Source organism: Takifugu flavidus, chromosome 5 (genome assembly GCF_003711565.1).
Source record: "Takifugu flavidus isolate HTHZ2018 chromosome 5, ASM371156v2, whole genome shotgun sequence".
Classification (NCBI taxonomy): domain Eukaryota; kingdom Metazoa; phylum Chordata; class Actinopteri; order Tetraodontiformes; family Tetraodontidae; genus Takifugu; species Takifugu flavidus.
The window spans coordinates 3,762,361-3,783,533 of record NC_079524.1 but is presented as its reverse complement, the minus strand read 5'-3'; the positions used below and the strand labels follow the sequence as shown (position 1 = coordinate 3,783,533).

Here is a 21,173-nt window from a genome sequence, read left to right as displayed (position 1 = left end):
TCATTCTAATAATTCCTGTAAATGTTTTTTCTATGTATTTTAACTTTGATCAATATAATCCTCGATCAAAGAAAAGCCATTAAGGTATTTCCCCAAGTTCTGATCTCAACAACAAAAGGAAAATATATACGCACAAATAAATATAAACATTGTTATAAAGTATAAAACATAATGTAAACACAAAAAACTAATAAACGAATACGCTGTGAATAATACAGTGTACAGTTAATGAAATAGGACCGCCTGCATTTCCCAGATTTGTTAATGATACATTCACTGAGCTTTCATTTAAATATTTTTAACTTTCACCAGGCCATCGGAGTGCCTGCAGTTTGTTGAATCATTTTGAGTTCATATAAAGGTAGTTTGAAGTTTGTTTTTATAAAGGGAATAATATAAAGGAACGAAAGATATACATTACGTGCAGCTGTGTTCTCAGTGAGCTACATAGAGCATCATGCATCACACTGGCTCCATTTCTTTATTGGCCTTATCTCACCCACAGCATTGCAACATCACCTTTTAAAGCTGGTAGGATAAATAGTGAGATAAATGCGATTAGGATGAAAGTGAGAGCTCTGCTGCCCCCAGTGAGAGAATCACACAGACAATTCACTTTTCCCAATGTCGTCTTCACGGCACATACAAAATACGACGATTGGATTCCGCGTTAAAAACACTATTTCCCAACTTCCAACGACAACAAAACCCAACAGGTTTGACGTGTAGCGCGGGAATTATCATGCACCGTCATTGTTTTCGTCCTGACGCCACTTGGCGTTAGCGTTTTCTACCCGCAGGTGCGAATTTGACAAAGCAATTATTACAGGATTTCCCACGTTCCGTGAACGCTGCGCCAGGACCAGACTGCCTTACATTGTTAACGTTGACTTCTCCGTTCCAGCCAGCATTTTGTCTTCGCGGAGCCCGGCCGGGGTCACAGACTCCCACGAAACGCATGGAATCTCGCCTATAGTTGACAGCGGGACTCAGACGGGCAAACTGTAAGCTACTTTACCTGTGTGTCCATGCAGCTCTCCTCCGTGGAAAATGGGAATACTGCTCGCGCGCAAACATGAACCTAGCTAACGTTAATGTTCACCATTCCGAATATTTCCATTTACCTGAGTATACAGCGAAAAATGGGAAAATAGGTGAATATGTAATGGTGGATCCCAGCTGTTTGGCGTGGAAACCAGTTTGTGTTAGGGTCGCGATGTGTTGGTGCGGAGTTAAACACCTGTCCTGCTGCCCCGGGTCATTTAAAGAAGCTAACATTGTGACTAAGTCAGCAATCATTTTTCTGCTTAAACCGGGAGGAGGAGGTGGGGAGGCGGCTATCGGGTTTCCCATGGCTACGCCAAGCTTTCCCTGGGAATATTTGTCTTCCGAACCAGACTGTGGTCATAGATCGCATTATATCGGTGTTGTATAGAATCTTCCGTTTCGCCGAACTGCCGGGGAGCAGCCCCGACCGAGAGGGAGGTTCAGCCCGAGAAGTCGCGTCGTCCCCGCGGAGGTGCAGGTTGATCGCCCCGGCAGCTCCGGTTCCTTTTGTTGGATGGACACCCACCTTTCCCCGGACGTCTGCACTCGTGTTTTTGGGGTGTAATCGATTCATTATTCTCTTTCTGCTTTCCTTGTGGGTTGATTTCGGCTTCGCCTTGGAAGAGCTACCATGATGCCGAGTGTCGGCTGTAAGCCTGCCCAGACCAGGGGCTGCTGGTAGGGATGGTGCCGCTGTGAGGAGCCGGGGTGCCGACATGTCACTGGCCGGAGGAAGAGCAAAGAAGTGCCTGAACAACATGACTATTTTCAACCAGGAAAATGTCGAGGAATTTTATGACATTGGAAACGAGCTGGGGAGGTAAGTTTTGCTAACTTCTCTTATTTGTTATGTTTGCAAACTTCCCCTTTTCTAGATAAGAGGAAATAAACATCTCCCCAGTTGAATACCCAAAGCTCTATTGTTAGTGATTTTAAAATCAGGTGCTTTGCATGAGAAACCTGTAAATGTTGCAGGTATCGTGCGTCAGCCCTAACTTGGTTCCTGCCGTAAACATAAAGCACCAGGATAAGCAGCCCCGTGCTGATGTTGCAGACTATAATGCATCCTGCCTGTTTGCAAAAACGTGTACCCCCACTGCAGGTTTATCTGATAGGCATTGATTAATGCATCCCATAATGCTCTGTTGTCAGTGATGGAGAGGTTTGTGTGTGCGTGTGTAAGCCTCGGTGCTTTCCTGGCGATCCTGACGATGACACAACTTGTTTTTTCTTTCATTTCATCCACGCTTGACAGGTTTTTATGTGCTGTGTTGTTAAATATGCCTCCAGATGTTTTCCACCGTTTACGCGTATTCCAGTTGAATCCATAAATCAGATAGAGTTGTGTAATATAGCAGGTGGAAATGACACAAGCTGGAATCAAACAGACATTTTGGATCTAAGGGAGCTTATCTACTGAGTTCAGCTTTTAATTAATGTCTCTCCTTTCAGCACTCAATTTTCCATCTTTTTTATCATAACTATTTGGAGGTTAGTGTAAGATGATATGAATTTCAGACTTTTGTGGGGGAAAAAAACCCAAATAGAATTGAACTTCCTATAGAATCCTCTATGACAAAATTGTAAACTTAAGGCTGCTATGTGAAATGAAATAAGACACTTTACTGGTTTTTATGCCCTTGATCTACAAACCTATGCTTATATTTTTGTCAGATAATGTGTAGAATTCCATCTTTCAGACATCAGCCACAATATATATGTTTGCTTTTGCAATTTATAATCCACATTAATGCAACTCTAATTGAAGAAAGTAGCATAAATGTGCAAAATGTTATTTTATTGAAGTATTGGTTGTTTAAATTGTGTATAAATTGTTGTCTTCGCATTCATCGGCTAGATTACAACGACACGACCTCACATGCTTAAAGAGCTTTTTGTGATCTGATTGTCCAACTCTGGAGAATCACCCAAGCAGGGACTCTATCCTTTGACCGACGTTTCAGGCCCACAGCACGGCGTAGTCGAGCGTCTAACCTTCATTAGTATGTGGTGGCGGCGAGCACGCGAGACGTATAATGAGGAGGAGAAAGTGGGAGATGGGATGCACAGGAGACGCATCAAGGGTGGGGCACATAGGTTGAGCCTGTCTCTAAATTGGGTTTCTTGGAATCACCTTTAAAAGCCTTTAAAGCCTTTACTGTCCAAAATGATTTATTCATCAGACCCAATTTAACCTCTCGGTGAACTGGACCTTTCCCTGCCTCGCCGGTACAGATTGGAAGTGTCCAATCATGAGAGGTGTCGATTATTGGCTGCATCCACAACCGTGAACATAAGTCAGAACTTTGCTTTCACGTTGATGTTGTTCATGTGTCAGTGCAGTTGTGATGTCCTCCGATGGGCTGGATTTCCCTAAATAATCCAAGTTTAGTTTCTCCATTTTTCCACTTGCCAAATGCGCTGACTCAGCCACTTTTTTAGCTGACTTGCACAGAGGAACTTCTAAGCCAGTTGCTGACTTTGGACGACGTCTTGTCTGGTACCAAGGACAATTTCACATTTGTGCATATTTTCTGCTGCTCTCGACCCGTTTATTGAGCATGTGTGTGCGCTGGGGTGGTGGGGGGGGGTTGTCTTCTAGGGGGCATTTTTGCAATGCAAATGAACTCACAACAATCTTTCAACTAGGACTGTATTCGGCTTGTTCCTCAACAAAAATCACTCCAGAGGCGCATTTCTATGAATATAAAACAGGATTATATGCAAGGCACCCACGTGTCTTACTGTGCGAAATGGTGATATAACAGGTTTTTTTCTTCTCTGTCTCCTAAATCAGTGACGGGGGGGGGTGAATAAAAGTGCTGGAATTTTCTAAACTTTGCTCAGACACATACAGAGAATGCCACACGTTCACCCCATGTCTGCGACCCAGCTATTGACCTAGATTCACCCCGTACCCCGGGTTCCTGGGTGGAGGGGCAGTCTGGGCAGCAGGAGTGGCCTTGATGAGAGCTGCCACTCAGTCTAGCCCATCCCCCTCCACCCGAGGAAGCAGCAGCTCATATATGTTGCTCATATGTCATGATGGTGCATTTAAGCCCATGAGTTTGCCTCATTCTTAGAAATCTCGGGTAGCCTAAGTGATTAATGTAGCTTTTTTGACCAGAGCTGCCCTAAATACACACTAGTTTTTATTTTATCCTCTAACCCTTTAAGGAAGCAGGTCCATCGGGTCACATAGACATGCAACCCACGTGTGCTGCTAGCATGTTTGCCGCAGCACCAGCGCGTCTGTGCGTCAGCTGAATCGCTGAGTCAAAGTGAGATCTAATTGGAATTTCATGTGTTTGGAGGAGCATAATGAGTCGCTCTTAATTATTCTCCGCAGTCAGTGGCGAAAAATTGGATCCCGGCCAAGTGTGTTAGCGGGTGAAAGTTTTCTTGGTGATTTCTGCGTGTGGGTTTGGGGATTGAGGTGGAGCAGTTGTGGCGGACACGCAGGGAGAGGCAACAGCGCGTCAGATTGTGATCGACCATAATCCATCGGCTCAGCTCAAATACACCGACTGCTCACATTGAGGCTTTTAGACCAAAATCACTAAATCTTTTCTCTCCAAGACTGTGATTAAGCTTCTCTAATTTAGATATTGCTTTGTTTCACATCTTTCCATGTGGACCTTTCCAAGTTCTCTTGATAAATATGTGTTTTTCTCTTCAGAGGCTTTATCATTCGGCTCAGTCCAGTGTGTTTGTTTTTCGGCGGTTATACTCCTTTTACAAATTTGCAGAGCCTCTAATGCCCTTTAAAGGCTTCATTTGCACTAAAACTCTGTGTTTATCATGTACTTTGGTCATTCACCAATACCCAATAGGTGAGCTGAAACAATGTTCCACTTTGGTTGTGGTATGTCACAATAATCAAACTGATTCACCACGGATGGTTCCCATATTTCTGGAAGCCTGTGTTGACTATCAAATACTGGGTGTTTTTGTCAGAAACAGACCGGCAGGACGATTCAACGAGTTTTTCCAGTGCTGCTTGTTCCCGCAAGTGTCAAACTGATTATTTCCTGTTGGGCTTTGTAGCAAATCACCTTCACAGATTTATCTTACAGTAGATCTGTTGTGTGTGAGATCCTAAAAAGGGATCTTTTGAACTTTGTGGGCTTTGTAAATGTTGGTTTGGTCCGACCGGTGAGGATATCCAGCTTTATTGTTAAATGCTGCTTTCTGCTGGCTTATTTTTTTAAACATCATCCCAGTTAGAGCCTCTTTCCAAAGGCTACAAAACCAGTCGTCGTGCCTACCAACTTTCCCTGAGTCATGACAGTTGTGAAACCTGCTGAATGTCAGTTTCACCAGACGTGCGGGGCCCCTGTTTTAAGGAGCGCGCACAAAATAAAACAGGAGATGATAGATGAACCAGCTGGGGCACCCACAACGCTCCTCGTCACCCCCCTGCACTTCTGATACCGAGTTAATTGTTTTTCTTAGCCCCTTTTTGCTAAGATTAGATTGCAGACGGATCCAACAACCATGGCTTCATAAACGAGCAAAACAGCAACTGAGATACTGAGAGGGAAAATCACTTAGAAACCACAGTGACTACAGGTCATAACAACCCTGAAGATGGTAAAGAGAGACCTTTACCCTGACTTTACCTCTCAGGACAATGTTTCCATTGTTACAGAAACCTCGGTGCTTGTGGAAGTTAATGACATTCCTGTGACACGTTTAATGGCTGCTCACTGCGGCTACTAGACAAAGACAAACACAGCCACTTATTAAACTTCAGCCCAGGAGCTGCCAGCGCCATCGCTAATATGTAATTTTGAAGGTGAAACTATGGCTCATGATTAATTCATTAACTCCATGATGATGATCTGTCCATATTGGGAACCACTGGGAAAAGTGGGACTTTTTTTGTTCCATACCGCTGAAAAATCAATATTTTTAAATCCTCCGATATTGTCAACAGCTGATGCTGTCGTCGTTGGTACTTCAGCTAACTCTAACTGGCTGTATGGCCCCCAACATAAACTTGAAATGGTTTTGCCCTGGAAGAAGAAGAAGAAAAAGGAAAGGAAAGCAAAGCAGGATATCCTCATAAAAGGCATATCTGGACCAACACTCGCCAAAAGCCAACCAGATTTATCAACCACACTCTTCCTTCCCACTCTGCTCAGGCTCTGAATCCTGTTGCTGTGGTTACCTTTCCGCTGTACACAATGGCAGAAGGATTGCATAATGGTTTTCTGCCTGTGCAGTTTGTGGCCCACACTACAGCTGAGTGGGCAGGGAGCCCTCCAAACTACCCTCCCACACTTCACCCTATGCTAATGAAAAGTTGGCCTGATTGGGGAGTTTTCATCACACAGATGGAAGCCTCGGAGCCTGAGCTTTGCCCTGCTACAAATGGCCGCCATTGATTAGGCCGATCTTCTCCGATTCTTGGAAATCCGGTGTGAAGAGCGTAGGGGACTGACTCAAATCTTTCTGCTAATCAAGTGCATCTGATAAAGTTGAACACATCATAGCAATTGGGGGTTAAATGTTGGAAAAATTCTGTCTTCGGACTTTCAAAATCAAAGGGCAGCAAGCGAACTCCACTTTTCAGGCTGGCCTGAGGCGGATTTCTGCTAGCTTGACAGGCCAAAGTCCATTGGAAATGGAACATATTATTCCTACAGCAGAATGTGTAGTTCAGCCTTTATTTTTGTGGAATGTTGAGTGACTGTCACAAAGCAAAGACACCAATATGCAAATCTGTGTTGATAACAGCAGCAATTATTTATATATTCCCAGTTTTCATGTTGTTCTGGTGTGTAGATAAAGTCTGTTGTGTACAGTTGTAAGTTTGTTCATTTACTCTGAATCCTGCACATGATTTGTCTGTACTTGTTACCGGCCTTTTAATGTTGACGGTGTATCGATTTAGTTTACAGTTTAAGACGTAAGGAATATTAAAAACTGGAAAATGAATTAAACTTTTTGCCACTTACTGGAGTCTGGGCTTCAATTCAAATGGTGGAGATTATATCATTTATAAGGGCGGTTAATCTACCACGTTGTAATGGGTCAGATCAAAAGTGAAACATGTATTCCAATGAGTTCAAGTCCTGTTGACTCGTAATCTTGGAAAATCCTGCTGCACCAAGCTGACACGGATTGGGACAGATGCCAGATCAGATTCCAGTGCCTCTCGCTTTATATTAGATGTTTGGTAAACCTGAAACTGAGACGTCTTGTTGACATGAAATCCAAACCTCCTATCCTAAATAAAACATAAATATCTCACCAACAGACAGGCAGCACAGGACCCAAATACGCTTCTCAAGAACTGTCTTAAAGAGATATGAACCCCTGCCTTCATATTGTGTTTTTAATGGATAAAAAGTCCCTTTACGTTTCAAGCGACCTGATTTGGATTATGTGTGATACATGTTGACGTGGTGTGTGTGCTGTTCACTCACGAGGGCCGGTTGTATTTAACAGGGCTGCGATGTATGGATTATGTCTGGATTGAGGCTAAAGATTAGAAAAGGGTCAATACTTGCTTCATTAGAGGCCCCTGGAAAAACAACTTATATTTTCTTAATAAATCTTAACATATTTTGTGCTTTTTCCCCTCTATATCTGGACCTGTGGAGATAAGAGGCGTGTATTTTTAAAACCCTAACCGAAAGTGTTGAATTCAAGTGTGTGTGTGTGTGTGTGTGTGTGTGTGACCCACACATGTGTCAAATTCAGCTGCCGTCAGGCCGAGCTGTGCCAGGCACCCTGCACTGACGACTTGTGCTTTGTACCGACTACTGAGCTTTGTTAACACCTGACTCCTGGTGAGGAAGCAGCTCCGCAGCAGATGCCAGCACTAAAATAACCACTCCGCACATTCGGTCCATCAGAAATGTGCGTTTTCGCACGTACACGTATTTCTTAATTGAAATTGATGTTCGCAACCTCTTGTCTTGAGTGTCCCCCATCGCATTTTATGATTTCCCTTCCAACTTCTTCACTTTATTCACCGTGTTGTGTTCTTCCTGCTGTCTTTCCCACCTCCCCCCCATTCGTCTTCTCTCCCTCCTCTCTGATTTTTCTTCGGACAGCCTCTCTGCTGCTCATTATTGCTGAACTTCGCTGCTTTATCTTCACACGTACAGGCAGCCGGCATAAAACCATCCAACTAACAGTAGCCGGTCATCCAGGAAAGGCTGCACAGCTTTGACAGCTCTCTGCTTCACCCCAATCAGGATTCAGGATACTGCAATACAGCTTTCTACTTTCAGTCTGTCCTATTGAAGTGTACACCACTCATTCTTGAAACAATAAACACCATTTCACTTGACATAACTTCAGTAAAAATTAGATGTATGCATTTCCCTGGCCCCCATTGACCTGGTGGTCAATTGTGGTTGTTAGGAGGTAAATAGACTGTAGACATGCCTTTAAAAGAGGGGGGGGAAAAGCACCACATAGTTTAAACTTTGTATAGGCAACTGTGCGCCTGTGTGTAGGTTCAACAAGACTGTACTGTATAGTAAACCTGCGCAGTTCTTTGTTTGTCCTCGCGCTAACGTGCTGTATCAAGGGTAACGAGATGCAAGCCGCGATACATCTGCAGACCGCCGAAGCACTGCACAGGCCAACACTGCAGCCAGCCGTGTGAGGTAATGCAAGATTGTCACACCCGGCAACACCAGGACACAAACACAAACTTGTTCTTTCCCAACAAGCTGCCTTCCTGTCATCCCCTCCCCTACAGATACTTCAGGGCACCACGTACACCTAAAGTGCAAAGCCTTGTCTGTGCTATAAGCACAACAAAGGGAACTGTGCAATTCGATCCTGCAGACTATCCGGGTTTTTGCACCGCACATGGCTGAGAGGGGGATCAGCTCGTGGAAAACAACCTCCCTGTCTCCGTGTCAGTGATTCTCAGGAAGGGTTTATCTGCCTGCTCCTTCTTTCCGCCACATCCTGCTGCTCGTTTAACTGCGTTTGTGCACGTCGGTGCTCTTCCTCACCATCCCTGGAGAGTTTCAGGGTTTTTCCAGCCGTAGCTGAGTTTGAGTTTACGCTACAGGGGAATCTGCATCCTGTTAACTTGCATGCAGCAGGTTTTTAGAGTCCGATGTGAGTCTGTCAGGAAATTGGCTTGTGAATTTCCAGGCAGTAGATTGTTTTTCCACATCACACCAAGGAGAGACGGCTCAGTTGAACTGCTGCCATTCATTTTTCTCCATGTTTTATTTTTTACGGAACGTCCATCTGGTGGTGTTAAACAAAGAGCTGGCTTCGGTTTCCTCCCTTTTATCGTACACACATCGGAACAGGCTGCATTCCATCATAGAACGTTGCTTCGCTCTTTATTGTTGCTACAGTATGTGGCAGCATCTTTTTACGAGGGCATATTTGTTTTTGCTGAACCCTTTCAGAGGTTAATTCACTGCATACTCAGTTTACCAGCAAATTATGTTCATTTTTACATTTTATGCAGATTTGGATAAAGCAGCATTGTTGCTATCTGTCAAAGCCATAATCCAAATTAAATTTGGATTGTCACTGTCCACTGTAAAAATTCCCCTTCCAGTTTTGGTGTACACAATACACTTTGAGCCACATTAGAGTATAGTCGTGCACTTGTTTTGCATTGCTTTAAACCTTTTAACACGTTGGTATCATGGAAACCACCTTAGCAAACGACAGCAGAATTAGTGGAGCCTTTTGAGAGACGCCTGACCACACCCGCTCCGACTGTAGCGAGAAGTCAGCAATGCCCCTGCAGAGGCTGAACCCGTGCTCCATTTAACGACGTCTCCAGAGCTCCCCCGATGCTCACGCCTATGCAGACTTTGACTTTTGGCATTTCCAAGGAAAGAGGAGTCAGACGGAACGCGGCAGCGCAGATGGTAGCACTGGGAAAAACGGGAAGTTGTTTTTGTGATCCTGTTCGATCCTCGGCAGTATTTTCACACCACGTTTGCACCAACACCAACTTTACAGATGACACTTTTTCTCTGGATGAATCATCAGCAGCGTTTAAATTAAAGTTGCTCTAACTTGTGTTTTAGGTACTTTCATCACACTGATTAAGATAAAGGCTGACCCGGCTTTCAGTTTGGAATGTGTTCTCCTCAACGTTTCATTGTCCAGAGGAGAGATACTGGCACAAGCGCACGTGCTGGCGTCTGTGTGCACGCGCCCGCCCACCGACAGTATTGAGACAATCCTCCCAATGGCCATCTTCTGACAATTTAGATAAGAGCAACAGACCAAATTCTGATGTTCTCTCCTCTCTATCACGATCTCATGAGTCACAATAGGGTGAAGCTGGTCTGAGTGGGGGTGGAGGTGTCATTAGCATAACAAAACCCTCAACCTCGGCTCTTTCCCTCTCTACCTTTTCACATTCATTTTCACAATGTCGCCTTCGGGGTTGTGCGACAATCTACTTCCTTAAGGGTCTGTCAACCAATAGTGCAGTAAAATAGTCCTCTGTCTCTATCTTCTTTAATCTGCACAGAAGAACCACAAGCTGTCTGAACACCAGTTCTCTGAAGTGAGGCCTGTTACATACCACCTTTGTATGCGAGTGTCTCCAAAACCACAAATAGAAATAGCACAGCGTCAACTCTAATGTCCCTCTGAAGGAGACAAAGCAAGCAATTTGTGAAAAGTTGCAGAGCACGACTCAAAATGACTGAACTTAAGGCGGCTAACTGCAGGTAGGGAGTAAGAAAAAAGCAGTGATTTTCAGAATTACAGAGTGATGTGTGAGATTTTCAAAATAAAACAGTCGCACAGCCGCTGGGATCCACCTAAACATTTAGGCTTTAAATATTGGACGACATTGTACACAAAGGATTAAGCTGAGAGCAGTTTCCTAAATCCCTGAACAGTTTTCTGACAGCTGTGCATTATTCTGTGCAGGCCTCTCTCTGTTAATTGATAAGGCAGCCACAGCTTTTGCCAGATACCTTCCGCTCATCTCTGTCTTACGTAGAAATCTGCTGGTTCATATACTCAAACAAAAGGAGACAGAATGTGTTACTCTCATTTTCTGTCACTCTTCTTTCTATCGCCAGCACCCCCATGTGCTGGTCTTTCCTCTGTGGGTGTAAGTGCCTCACGACTGCCAGGGCCAGAGGAGGCAACAACCACGGAGGCGTTTGCAACATTTCACCAAGTGTCTCTGCAACCTGGAATCATTATTGTTATATTTTTCTTGTCGTCTGTGTTTTGGTGGAGTGGCGGTGGAGTAGTCATTAGCGGCATTAGGCAATATTGTAGCATCGCCTAGCAACCCGACGAAGCAATTTCCATAACAACTGCTGTGTCACTCCAAAATGTGAACATAATCCTTTCATATCTGGATAAGCCAGATCATAGGTGCTAAAGTGAGAATGTATGCAAATTTTATGCCACTCTGCTGAAATGATGCTGAAAAATGTGTCTCGACTTTACGATTATGTATGTGAGAGTGTCCTTATTGTTCCGAGACACGCCCTCAGCGGTCTCTCCTCTTCCCCTCTCTAGTGGGCAGTTTGCCGTGGTCAGAAGATGCCGGCACAGAAGCACAGGTGCGGAGTACGCTGCCAAGTTTATCAAGAAGAGACGCAGCAAATCGAGCCGTCGGGGGGTGTCCAGGGAGGACATTGAGCGCGAGGTCAGCATCCTTAAGGAAATCCAGCACCCAAACATCATAACCCTTCATGAGGTGTTTGAAAACAAGGCGGAGGTCATCCTGATCCTGGAGCTGTGAGTAATCCCCTCTGTTTCCCTCATTTCTATTTAGTATAAGAAGGAAAATTGATGTATTTGACCCTAATCATTAAACCAGTAATTACTGGTCATACTCACAACCGGTCAGGTCCATCCATTCTTCAGTGGTTGGATTTGAATCTATACAATCATGACGAAGCAGCTGGCTCATCTAAAATCTAAGCTGCAAGCTCATCGCAGCACGCTTGAATGTGTAAGTCACCTTGCTGCCAGCAGCACTGAGCGTCACAATAACCGCCCCTGTTGCCTACCAACATTCCTGACCAGTGATCTCATGTGATAAAATTGCAACTAAGCACAAAATACAACAACATAAGTCAGTGGCCCTTTTCTTATCCAGGGCTGTAAACTGGTAAACAGGTCAGTGTAGCTGGAAGCCTAACCAAAAATAAAGATGGACATGGTGTGAGCTTTAACTTTATTGAAATTGGTTTAATGTTTTACCCAAATATCAAAAGCCCAGGTTGTGAATACATCACATAGTGCAATAAAAATCTGTCTATACATCATGCTTGTTATGTAAAAAAACTTCAAATTGAGTTTCTAACTTTATTGAGGTGACTGTAACTGTGTCACACCATCTGCAGAGCAGACTCACTGAGTTATTGAGCAGGACACCCATATATTTTTGACCCCTATCAGGGTTCGTGTACTTGCCCCAACTTTTGAAAAACATGCTGTCATGACAGCCCAAAGTTTTGCTGTGTCTTCAGGATTGTGAGATAAACAATGGTCACGATCCAAGTCCTCCTGCTTTGGCTGCTTGGATGTTTAGTTTGAGCAGAAAATCATTTATTACACAATCAGCAGTAAAGGTTTGGTGATTTGGGTGTGTGTGTGTGGGGGGGGGGGCTTTATTTTGTGTCTTGCTCCCTGGCTACACCGGCTAAAATCATTGATCAACTGTTCAGAAGGAGAGACAACAGCTTCTCTCCAGTGTTCAAAGCACAGAGGGTGTTTGCTGGGAGGAGGTTGTGTAGGTTCCAGCTGAGCAGCTGGTCTGATGTTTCCGTCCTGCGGTGTGTGTGTGTGTGTGTGTGTGTGCGCGCGTGTGTGTGTGTGTGTGTGTATTAACAAAATAAAGGTTCTATAACAGCTGTTAGGCTATTGTTTAGCAAAGGTTGGCTATCCTACCTATGTGAATTAAAATATCGAAGCTTTAATGGTGAACTGAAGTTAATATTTAATTTAGAGAAGCTCATGTGTACTATGGAAAAATGCACGTTTGTGGGGTTGTTTGAGGGAACCGTTCATGCCTGGATAAACATGGCTCTAATTACACTTATCTACAGCGTTCCTCTTCTGTTTTTGTCTGTGCTGACTGGTGTCAAATGAATGTTCCTAATCTGAAAAATCCCCCTAAACGACCATTTCTTGCAGGAAAAATGATTGTTTAATTGTGAGTAGCAGCTGTTACCATCAACCATCCTGACACAAGCTTATTGGGGCATTTAGAAACAATCTGATTAAACTCCATCAAGACCAAAGAGCAATAAACACTCTAAATTAAAGACGTAATCTTCAGCTTCTTTGTGGTGCTGCAAGTCACATTTTTCCCCTGATGGCAAGAAAGTCTCTCGGTCCACTTCTGTGGTCTCTGTCTATGTGGAATGTTCACGTTCTCTGTCATGGTCTGGTGACCTGGTCAGGGTGTATTCCCGTCTCCTGCCCAGTGACTGCTGGGATAAACTCCAACACCCTCCCCCCACCTCCAGTGTCCCCAGTTGGAAAATGGGGCAGTTAAGAGATAATGACTGGATAAATGAAAGTAACCAGAAATGTGTCCTTGGGGCAAACCTCTGGTTACTTTCATTATTATTTTGATTTATTAGAATGTTAAATTGAATCTGAATTTCATGATTCTTTGTTAATTGGTTTTTTAGTGCCATTTTTATGTCAAGTCAAACTAATTCAAAAGGTTTTGTACAGTCTTTCCCAATTATATTAAGTATATTCATTATTTTGAGTTTGTCTATGTCGTTTTTTTAATGTGGCGATGTTGTTTTGCTCTCTGATGATCTGTGATTCTATTCTCTTTGATCTAAAAGATCCTTCATTTTAATTCTGTCCCCTTTCTCCTCATGCAGTGTTGCTGGTGGGGAGCTCTTCGATTTCCTGGCAGAGAAAGAGTCACTGAGCGAGGAGGAAGCCACTCAGTTTCTAAAGCAGATCCTGGATGGAGTATTTTACCTGCACTCCAAACAAATTGCTCACTTTGACCTTAAGGTACTGCAGCAAAAAAAAAAGTTCGTAAAAATGAACCAAAGCTTTGTCTTAGTTTGAATGTATCTGAGCGCTGCGCAAGCTAACTTCAATTATTGGAAACCGAGAAGGCAAAGCTGTGCAGGATACATCCAAACCCTGACAAACCATATACCCCATTGTTGTGTGGTGTTTTAAATCCCCCTTAATGTAATTGATTTTCAAATTTCTGGCAGCACATTTGAAATCTTAATCAAAATCCACAGCCCAGGCTCGTCACACTTAATTCCCATATTCAGTGTAATTTCAGTTTATTCAACCACAGACCAGCCAGTCACTTTTGATAACTGAACGTGTGAGATGTTAGCAACCATTGCAGCCTTTTCTTGGACCATTAGCACATATTATTAACCGTCTCATTGACTCTGATTATGACTTAATTTCTTTAGTTAAAAGGCTTTTTGTGATAGTGCAGGGAGGCAGTGGAACAGTAGATTAACTGTAGATTCAAATCCATCCTACAAAGACAATGTATCTATTTTATTACACCAAAATTACGCCTGTTAGAGTATATTGAGTAAGAAATACTTAAGTTTACACACTGACTTATTAGAATAATAATTAGCAATATAGTGCCAAATAAAAGTCATTAAATGGCCACTCCTTCTGTTTATACAAGCGTACTTCCTGCCAGTACGGTTTGGTTTTGTTTTTCTGTCTCCATTGTCTACACTTACCTGTTGTGTAATTCCTTAAAATATTCCACATTGATAGTACATACACATTGAGTATCGAATCCTTTTTCCAGTCACGATGCATGTTTGACTCTCCAGGAAAATCAACACTCAGAGGAATATTTTACTCCCAGCTACTGTCAGTCCAATCTGACTCCCCTTCCTCAACCCATCTGACCCTTTTAACTGTCTCTCCTCTTGTTTTTCCAGCCAGAGAACATCATGCTGCTGAACCGCTCAGTGCCTCACCCACGCATCAAAATCATTGACTTTGGCCTGGCCCACAAGATAGACTTCAGCAATGACTTTAAAAACATTTTTGGAACTCCAGAATTTGTTGGTGGGTATTTATGGGTATCATTGACGAGTCTTTTTCCTAATCCTTTATTTTCCCCCCTCTTTGCTTTTTCGATGGTTCTGCTTTGAAGGGCTTATGCAGCTTGATTCTCTCTCCTGTCATTTAGAGGCACTCAGAAACACGCATATACTCACTAAACACCGTCTTGTTTTCCTGGCTTTGTCCCAGGAGCTGCATATTGTGAGGGCAGGTGCCAGTTGTTCAATAGGGGCTAATACGAGAGACCTGATAATAGGTTGTATATTAACAGAACTGCCCCTTCTTGCCAACACAAACACAAAGAGAGGCTGCTGGGTTTTCTCACAATAAAGGTTGGAAGGTTTTGGGTACCTGATGAAATACAGAAGTTACAATTGTCAGACCAGAACACTGTTACTTTAAGAGCTGAATCAGCAGAGACCCGAAAATAGAAAGATAAATGAACGCGCCTGGTTCTGTGTGTCAGAGAAATGTTAAACTATATCACAATCTTGTTTTATGGGCATTCTCCTACAGCTCCTGAAGTCGTCAACTATGAACCCTTGGGCCTGGAGGCAGACATGTGGTGAGTAAAATCCCCCTGTGCGACATTAAGCATCGTGTACAGTGAATCCACTCTTGGCATCCTAAGGAACATCTGCTGTTAAACAAATTAGCAAGTTACCTGATGTACAGCTGTTTTTAAGTGAGAATCTTTGATGCTCAGTATCCTTTCTCTCTGCTTTTCTACAGGAGTGTTGGTGTGATAACCTACATCCTGTGAGTATCTGGAAGGTGTCTAAATGTGTGTAAACCAGAAAGGCCTCTTTTAACGCTTGCTTCACGCCCCAGGGTGACTCACTCGACAGGACGGGATCATTATGGAGTCACGAAGACTTTATAGGCTCTTCTTTAACATTTTGTCATTAAATCTTCTGAAGAGTCTGTTACAGTGTGACAGCCTACACTGTTGAGGCAATATTTAATTACATAACATATATAAAAATATCATCTTAAAATACTAACGTGGGTTTTTATATCAGTGTTATTTAGTGTAAAGCTATAAATGCTTAGCCCTTCTGCTGTGTTGGTTGGACAAAGCTGTGTCACTTTAGAAAATAAGTTATATAAATATTAAAATAAAGAAATATATTTTTCCACCAGACTTCTTCAGGACAACTCTAAGTGTAGATTGTAACTCTTGTGAAAAATGTGAAGGTATCGGGCGTAAGAATCAAGCTTTGGGCCTGTTTATCAATGTTAGGAACAGATCCTGCCAAGCTAGTGAGTTCAAAACAAAAACTCCATTCAATGTTTATCTGCATTTATTATTTGAGGTTCAGTTTTCGCTCAGAAGTTGGATTACTGAACTCCAAAAACATCCTTTGACATTTTCTGTGTCATGGGTTTTAACAGTTGTTGTGCAGTGATGTCAGCACACATTAATTCGGCAACCAAAATAAAAGTTTATGCCCTCGGCAACCGACGGATCAACTGATGCTTTTCCCTCAACGCCGCTGTCCGTTTTTTTTCTTCCATCAACAAGGTTTTTCTGCACTCAACACTCAGCTTTAGCCTTTAAAGAGACACCTACACAAGGCCAAACATTATGTTTGCACAAAAACGGCACATTGAGGACGTTTGCCCACACAAACATGTGAAGGGCCCTCAAAAGCACTGAGGTAAATGGGAAGCAAAAAAAAAGGTAAATGTCAATGCAGATTCTGTGTCATTAAATAAGCAGCTGGAAACACTACGGGATTAGCAGTCGTACAAAACTGCTGACGCTGTTTCGCATCAGGTCTTCTCCACATTGCATGAGCAGAGAGATGCTGCATCTGTGATCATGCTGTCCACCCACACAGCTGTCACGGCGTGGTTAAAGATAGATGGTTTCATTGGCTGTCGTCAGCTCCACCACACCACATTTGGATTGAAGCAAATACGCGGTTTGGACTAGTGGGACGCTCTTGTGGAAGCAGCTCTAAATTTTAAAGCTTTAAGGTGCGATTTTAAAAACCTGAATTCTTTGCTGTCATGAAGCTGCACCTCAATCAACCTTCTATTTATTATTAATGCAAGTATCTTATTTCCAGTCTTGCGTTTTTAGTCTTGAGTGACTTCTCGAGAATTGATTTTCTTTCCATTTTTTTAAATCTTTTTCTTTCTAAGAGACCTTATCTGCATGCATCAGCACCACCTCCCCTATATGTGTACTTGGTTCTTCTTGTTTGGTCCATTAAAACGTGCCTTTTTCATGCCAGTAACACATCCCCAATATATTTATCTATATTAGTGCTGTGGAGGTGCATTGAAAATGTCTTATTCAGAGAGAATTTTAGACCTTTACATTGTATTTATTCAGGAAATCATTACACAACGTTAATGTACTTAGAACAAGGATTCATATTTCAAGGTCTGAAATCAGCTTCCATCTTTATCTGGGTGGGATTATTTAAGTGTGTGACTACATTGTTGAACTGCGTGTACGATTAACCTTTTTTAAACCCTCTATCCTACCTTGCAGTTTGAGCGGCGCATCTCCGTTCCTGGGGGACAACAAGCAGGAGACACTGGCCAACGTCTCGGCTGTGGACTACACGTTTGATGAGGAGTTCTTCAGCAACACCAGTATCCTGGCCAAAGACTTCATAGCAAGGCTGCTCATTAAAGACCCCAAGTACGTCTGATTTTATTTCTAATCAATTTTGATATGATAAAACAGTTTAAATGTGTTATGAGGCTACTGCATGCTCGCTGTCTACAATAAAACTGTTGCAGCTATTATAAGTTTTATACTGTAGCAACTTGTGTTAAAGTACTTTTCACTGTTGATGCCTGTGGCTGAAAATGGACAAATGATATCTATCACCCACCTGATTGGAGAAACAACAGGCACTTAAATCTGTAATCCTGCAGGTTACATGGATGTATCAGCAACAACTCATGTTGTTAGCAAATTACGGGAGTAAAAAGACACAGGCATAGGTTAACTGAAAAGCTCTTTCCACATTTTAATTGCATATTTTGCAAATATTGTTTAGTTAGTCATATTGTGAGCAGCCACAAAGCCTCTTAGCTGAGTGGAAGATTAATATACCGTATCTTTAAATAAGTGCTGCAGGTGTTAGACGTTAACGACATTAACTGCTTGTTTTTATTGATGTTAAAGTATGAAGATGAACGTAAAAAATGACGAATTTGGGTTGAAACATCCCCTCAAACTGAGGAATCTTATCTATGAACTTGTTTCATTTCCTCACATGTACCCAGATGTTGTTCTCAGTACCTTGTTTTAGCTGTTGTTTCGAGGGAAGTGTGGTAAATAGGAAGTGACATGGTAAACAAGCACCAAACAAGACAAAAGACTAATGCACATTATAGGAATTAGCATTAGGGTAACTGGATCAATGTAAACAACCATTAAGTATTTTAAAGCTTTTGTTCCCTTAATTTCAGTTTATAAAGGTTATTGCTTATCAGCCTAACTACAGCTAACGCTGGTATTGTTTTTAATTTTTCAATAGTATTCCCACACTAAAATGTAATTAATAGCATAGTTTTTTTAGTTTCAAAAGAGAAGGTTATGCTGCTTTACACTGCAGATTGATGGGGTGTTTTACTCTGTTTGGAATTAATAGTAATTATTAAAAGTTTGTAGTTCGACTCTGATGTCATCATTACAGCGTTGGATCACATTAACCTTCATGTCTGGAGCGGCTGAGCATCTAAAAAGGTTGACAGTATTGTATTAATCGTGAATGTTTTGGTTCACAGAAAGAGAATGACAATTCAGGACAGCCTACAACACCCTTGGATTAAGGTTGGATTAGCAACTCTTGACTACAACAAGATTAACATGTGCTGTGTTTGTCAAATATTTATTTTTGTGTCATTACAGTAGCTAGTTTTTGTAAGGGTTTGCCTGTATAAAATGGTTATATCTTGTGTTTTAAAACCAGCCAAAAGATACTCAACAAGCACTGAGTAGAAAGGAGTCAGCAGTCAACATGGAAAAGTTCAAGAAGTTTGCAGCTCGAAGAAAATGGAAAGTAGGTGCATTTCTTTACTGACTTACTTTCACACACTGTGAGGCAAAGTTCTTGTTTTGAAGGCATTAAACATTATAATTTTCAGCACAGTCGTTGCCGGTTCAGTCATTAGCATCATATTGTTGCCAGTGCTGCTTTAATGGTCGTTTAGTTGTCCATTTTGGTTCAGCGCTGCTCCAAGCCCACAATAAATGCTGTTGCTATTATTTCTTTAGTGGTCCTGAGTGTGTAAAACGCTGAGAGCTTTGCAGTAACAGTGATTTGTGTTTATCTTTACATACAAAACTAACTAGTAGATAGAAAACCTGTCATCTCATGGAACCCTGCTATACTAATTAATTGTTCAAAGAGAAAATAATCTAATATCTACGCATTGTGACGTATCAAAGAATGTATGACGCAGTGTAAAGGAAGTGGTGTGGATTTAAATAGAGCAGAAAATTGCTTTACGTCTTCACCTGCACGCCTGTTCATGGTCTACTTAACACAACTCGGCATTAACTTGTTCTAGTTTTACTCATTCATGAAGTGCCTCTCTTCCCTCTTCCAGCAATCCGTCCGACTTATCTCCTTATGTAACCGTCTGTCCCGCTCCTTCCTGTCCAGGAGCAACATAAGCGTGGCACGCAGTGATGACACTTTGGTAAGTTATCAGAGCCCTGTTCTGCTCAGAATGCAGAATTCATTCTAACTTTGCATTTATTATTACTGTGGTCATCCTTAATCTTTGTGGGATGATTGACCGGATATACAGACACCCTGATGAGTTTCAGCCTGTGGAGTGTTTTCTTGTCACGGACTGGCTCTCCCAGGTTCAGATTAGTATTTCCTACTGAACAGTAAAGAATTTTGAGCCCTTTTCCCAGAAAGCTGAATTACAATGATTTCACACTGCTTTCTTGCAGCTGTTGACACATGCAGGCCAACGCAGCAACATTCCAATCTTTCCAACGGTTCATACATGCCAGTGGTGGCCTGCGTGTGTGTGTGTGTGTGTGTGTGTGTGTGACCAGATTCAAATGAAAAAAAGGAGAAAGTTCCAAGTTAAATAAACTGAGTGGGAAAAGGACAGCAGCTGTAAAGATGATTTCAGTGTTTTTAATATTCAGTGCTTAAATTGACGATAATTATTACTTGAGGTTTGATAATTATTACTTTGTGGTTGAGATGAAACTGGACTCCCAGTAAGAGGTTTAATCATTTACAAGGCATTGTAACCAGGACAAGGCCAGGTCTGCTTTATATTGAGACTCACCCATGTTAAATATGAGCCCGCAGGAACAATAGAATTAAACTTTAGACTAACGTTGTCCAACAGATTATTGTTTCAATCATCCAAGAGTAAATGTTGGTTCCTCAGTGCATGGTAAGATTTAGCTCTGTACATCAAGTAAAAATTTAGCTGTATGTCTGTTTCTGTGGCGCAAGAATATCAGTAATAGCTCTGTAATTATTAACTAAGCAGTTAGAAGTAGTTTACTTAAAGACTGTTTGTGTTAGATGTGTGAGGATTATGGCAGTTTGTAATGTTAGATCTCACACCTCAGAATGAATCAGTTTATATTGGTGTGAAATCCCCTTTTAACTCAGCATGTCTTACATGCATCTCTATAATTAACTCCTATTTGAAGTATTTTCAGGTTCTTGCAGCCTATTTATTAATGTAAAACACATGGCTCAATGTTATGTCTCACACACAAAAGATCAATCAGATTAATCTCTTCTGTTGTCAAGAAGATGGATGCTTTGATCAAGAATGACTGCCGCGTTTCGTTGATGATGTCACCTACCACTAAATTAATCAGATTAGCCTTCAATGAATATGTTTGATTCTTGTTAAGGACTTGAATCAGTTCTCTAAACTGATTTTGTGATTTGGAATTCGCAGAGATAAATGTGACCAAAGATCCCCTAAAATCGCACCTTAATTCTTCTCTGTGCAACTGTGTTAACAGTGAACCTCTTTGATGTGTTAGAGTTGTGGCTTCCCCAGCAGGGAGGTTATGTTGAGGAATGTAGCATCACGCTTGGCTGAGCAAGCGCCGTATCAGCCTTGCCTGTCTCCTATTTTCCTCCCCT

General features: G+C 42.2%; 1 protein-coding gene across 3 annotated transcripts in view; it reads left to right on the top strand.

Moving 5' to 3' along the window:
- The first annotated feature begins 602 nt into the window (after window positions 1-602).
- dapk1 (death-associated protein kinase 1) overlaps window positions 603-21,173 on the top strand; it is a 32,654-nt gene continuing 12,083 nt past the window's right edge. The window contains exons 1-12 of one of the 3 annotated variants that reach the window (XM_057032172.1): window positions 603-800; window positions 905-1,004; window positions 1,672-1,867; window positions 11,545-11,766; window positions 13,878-14,016; window positions 14,937-15,066; window positions 15,580-15,628; window positions 15,796-15,822; window positions 17,570-17,722; window positions 18,820-18,865; window positions 19,005-19,094; window positions 19,645-19,737. In XM_057032172.1, coding sequence (XP_056888152.1) covers window positions 1,764-1,867; window positions 11,545-11,766; window positions 13,878-14,016; window positions 14,937-15,066; window positions 15,580-15,628; window positions 15,796-15,822; window positions 17,570-17,722; window positions 18,820-18,865; window positions 19,005-19,094; window positions 19,645-19,737 — 1,053 coding nt within the window. In that variant the 5' untranslated portion in view covers window positions 603-800; window positions 905-1,004; window positions 1,672-1,763. Of the gene's footprint in view, window positions 1,005-1,042; window positions 1,155-1,671; window positions 1,868-11,544; window positions 11,767-13,877; window positions 14,017-14,936; window positions 15,067-15,579; window positions 15,629-15,795; window positions 15,823-17,569; window positions 17,723-18,819; window positions 18,866-19,004; window positions 19,095-19,644; window positions 19,738-21,173 lie in introns of those variants that run through there. The other 2 variants (XM_057032171.1, XM_057032174.1) reach the window with 2 other exon arrangements.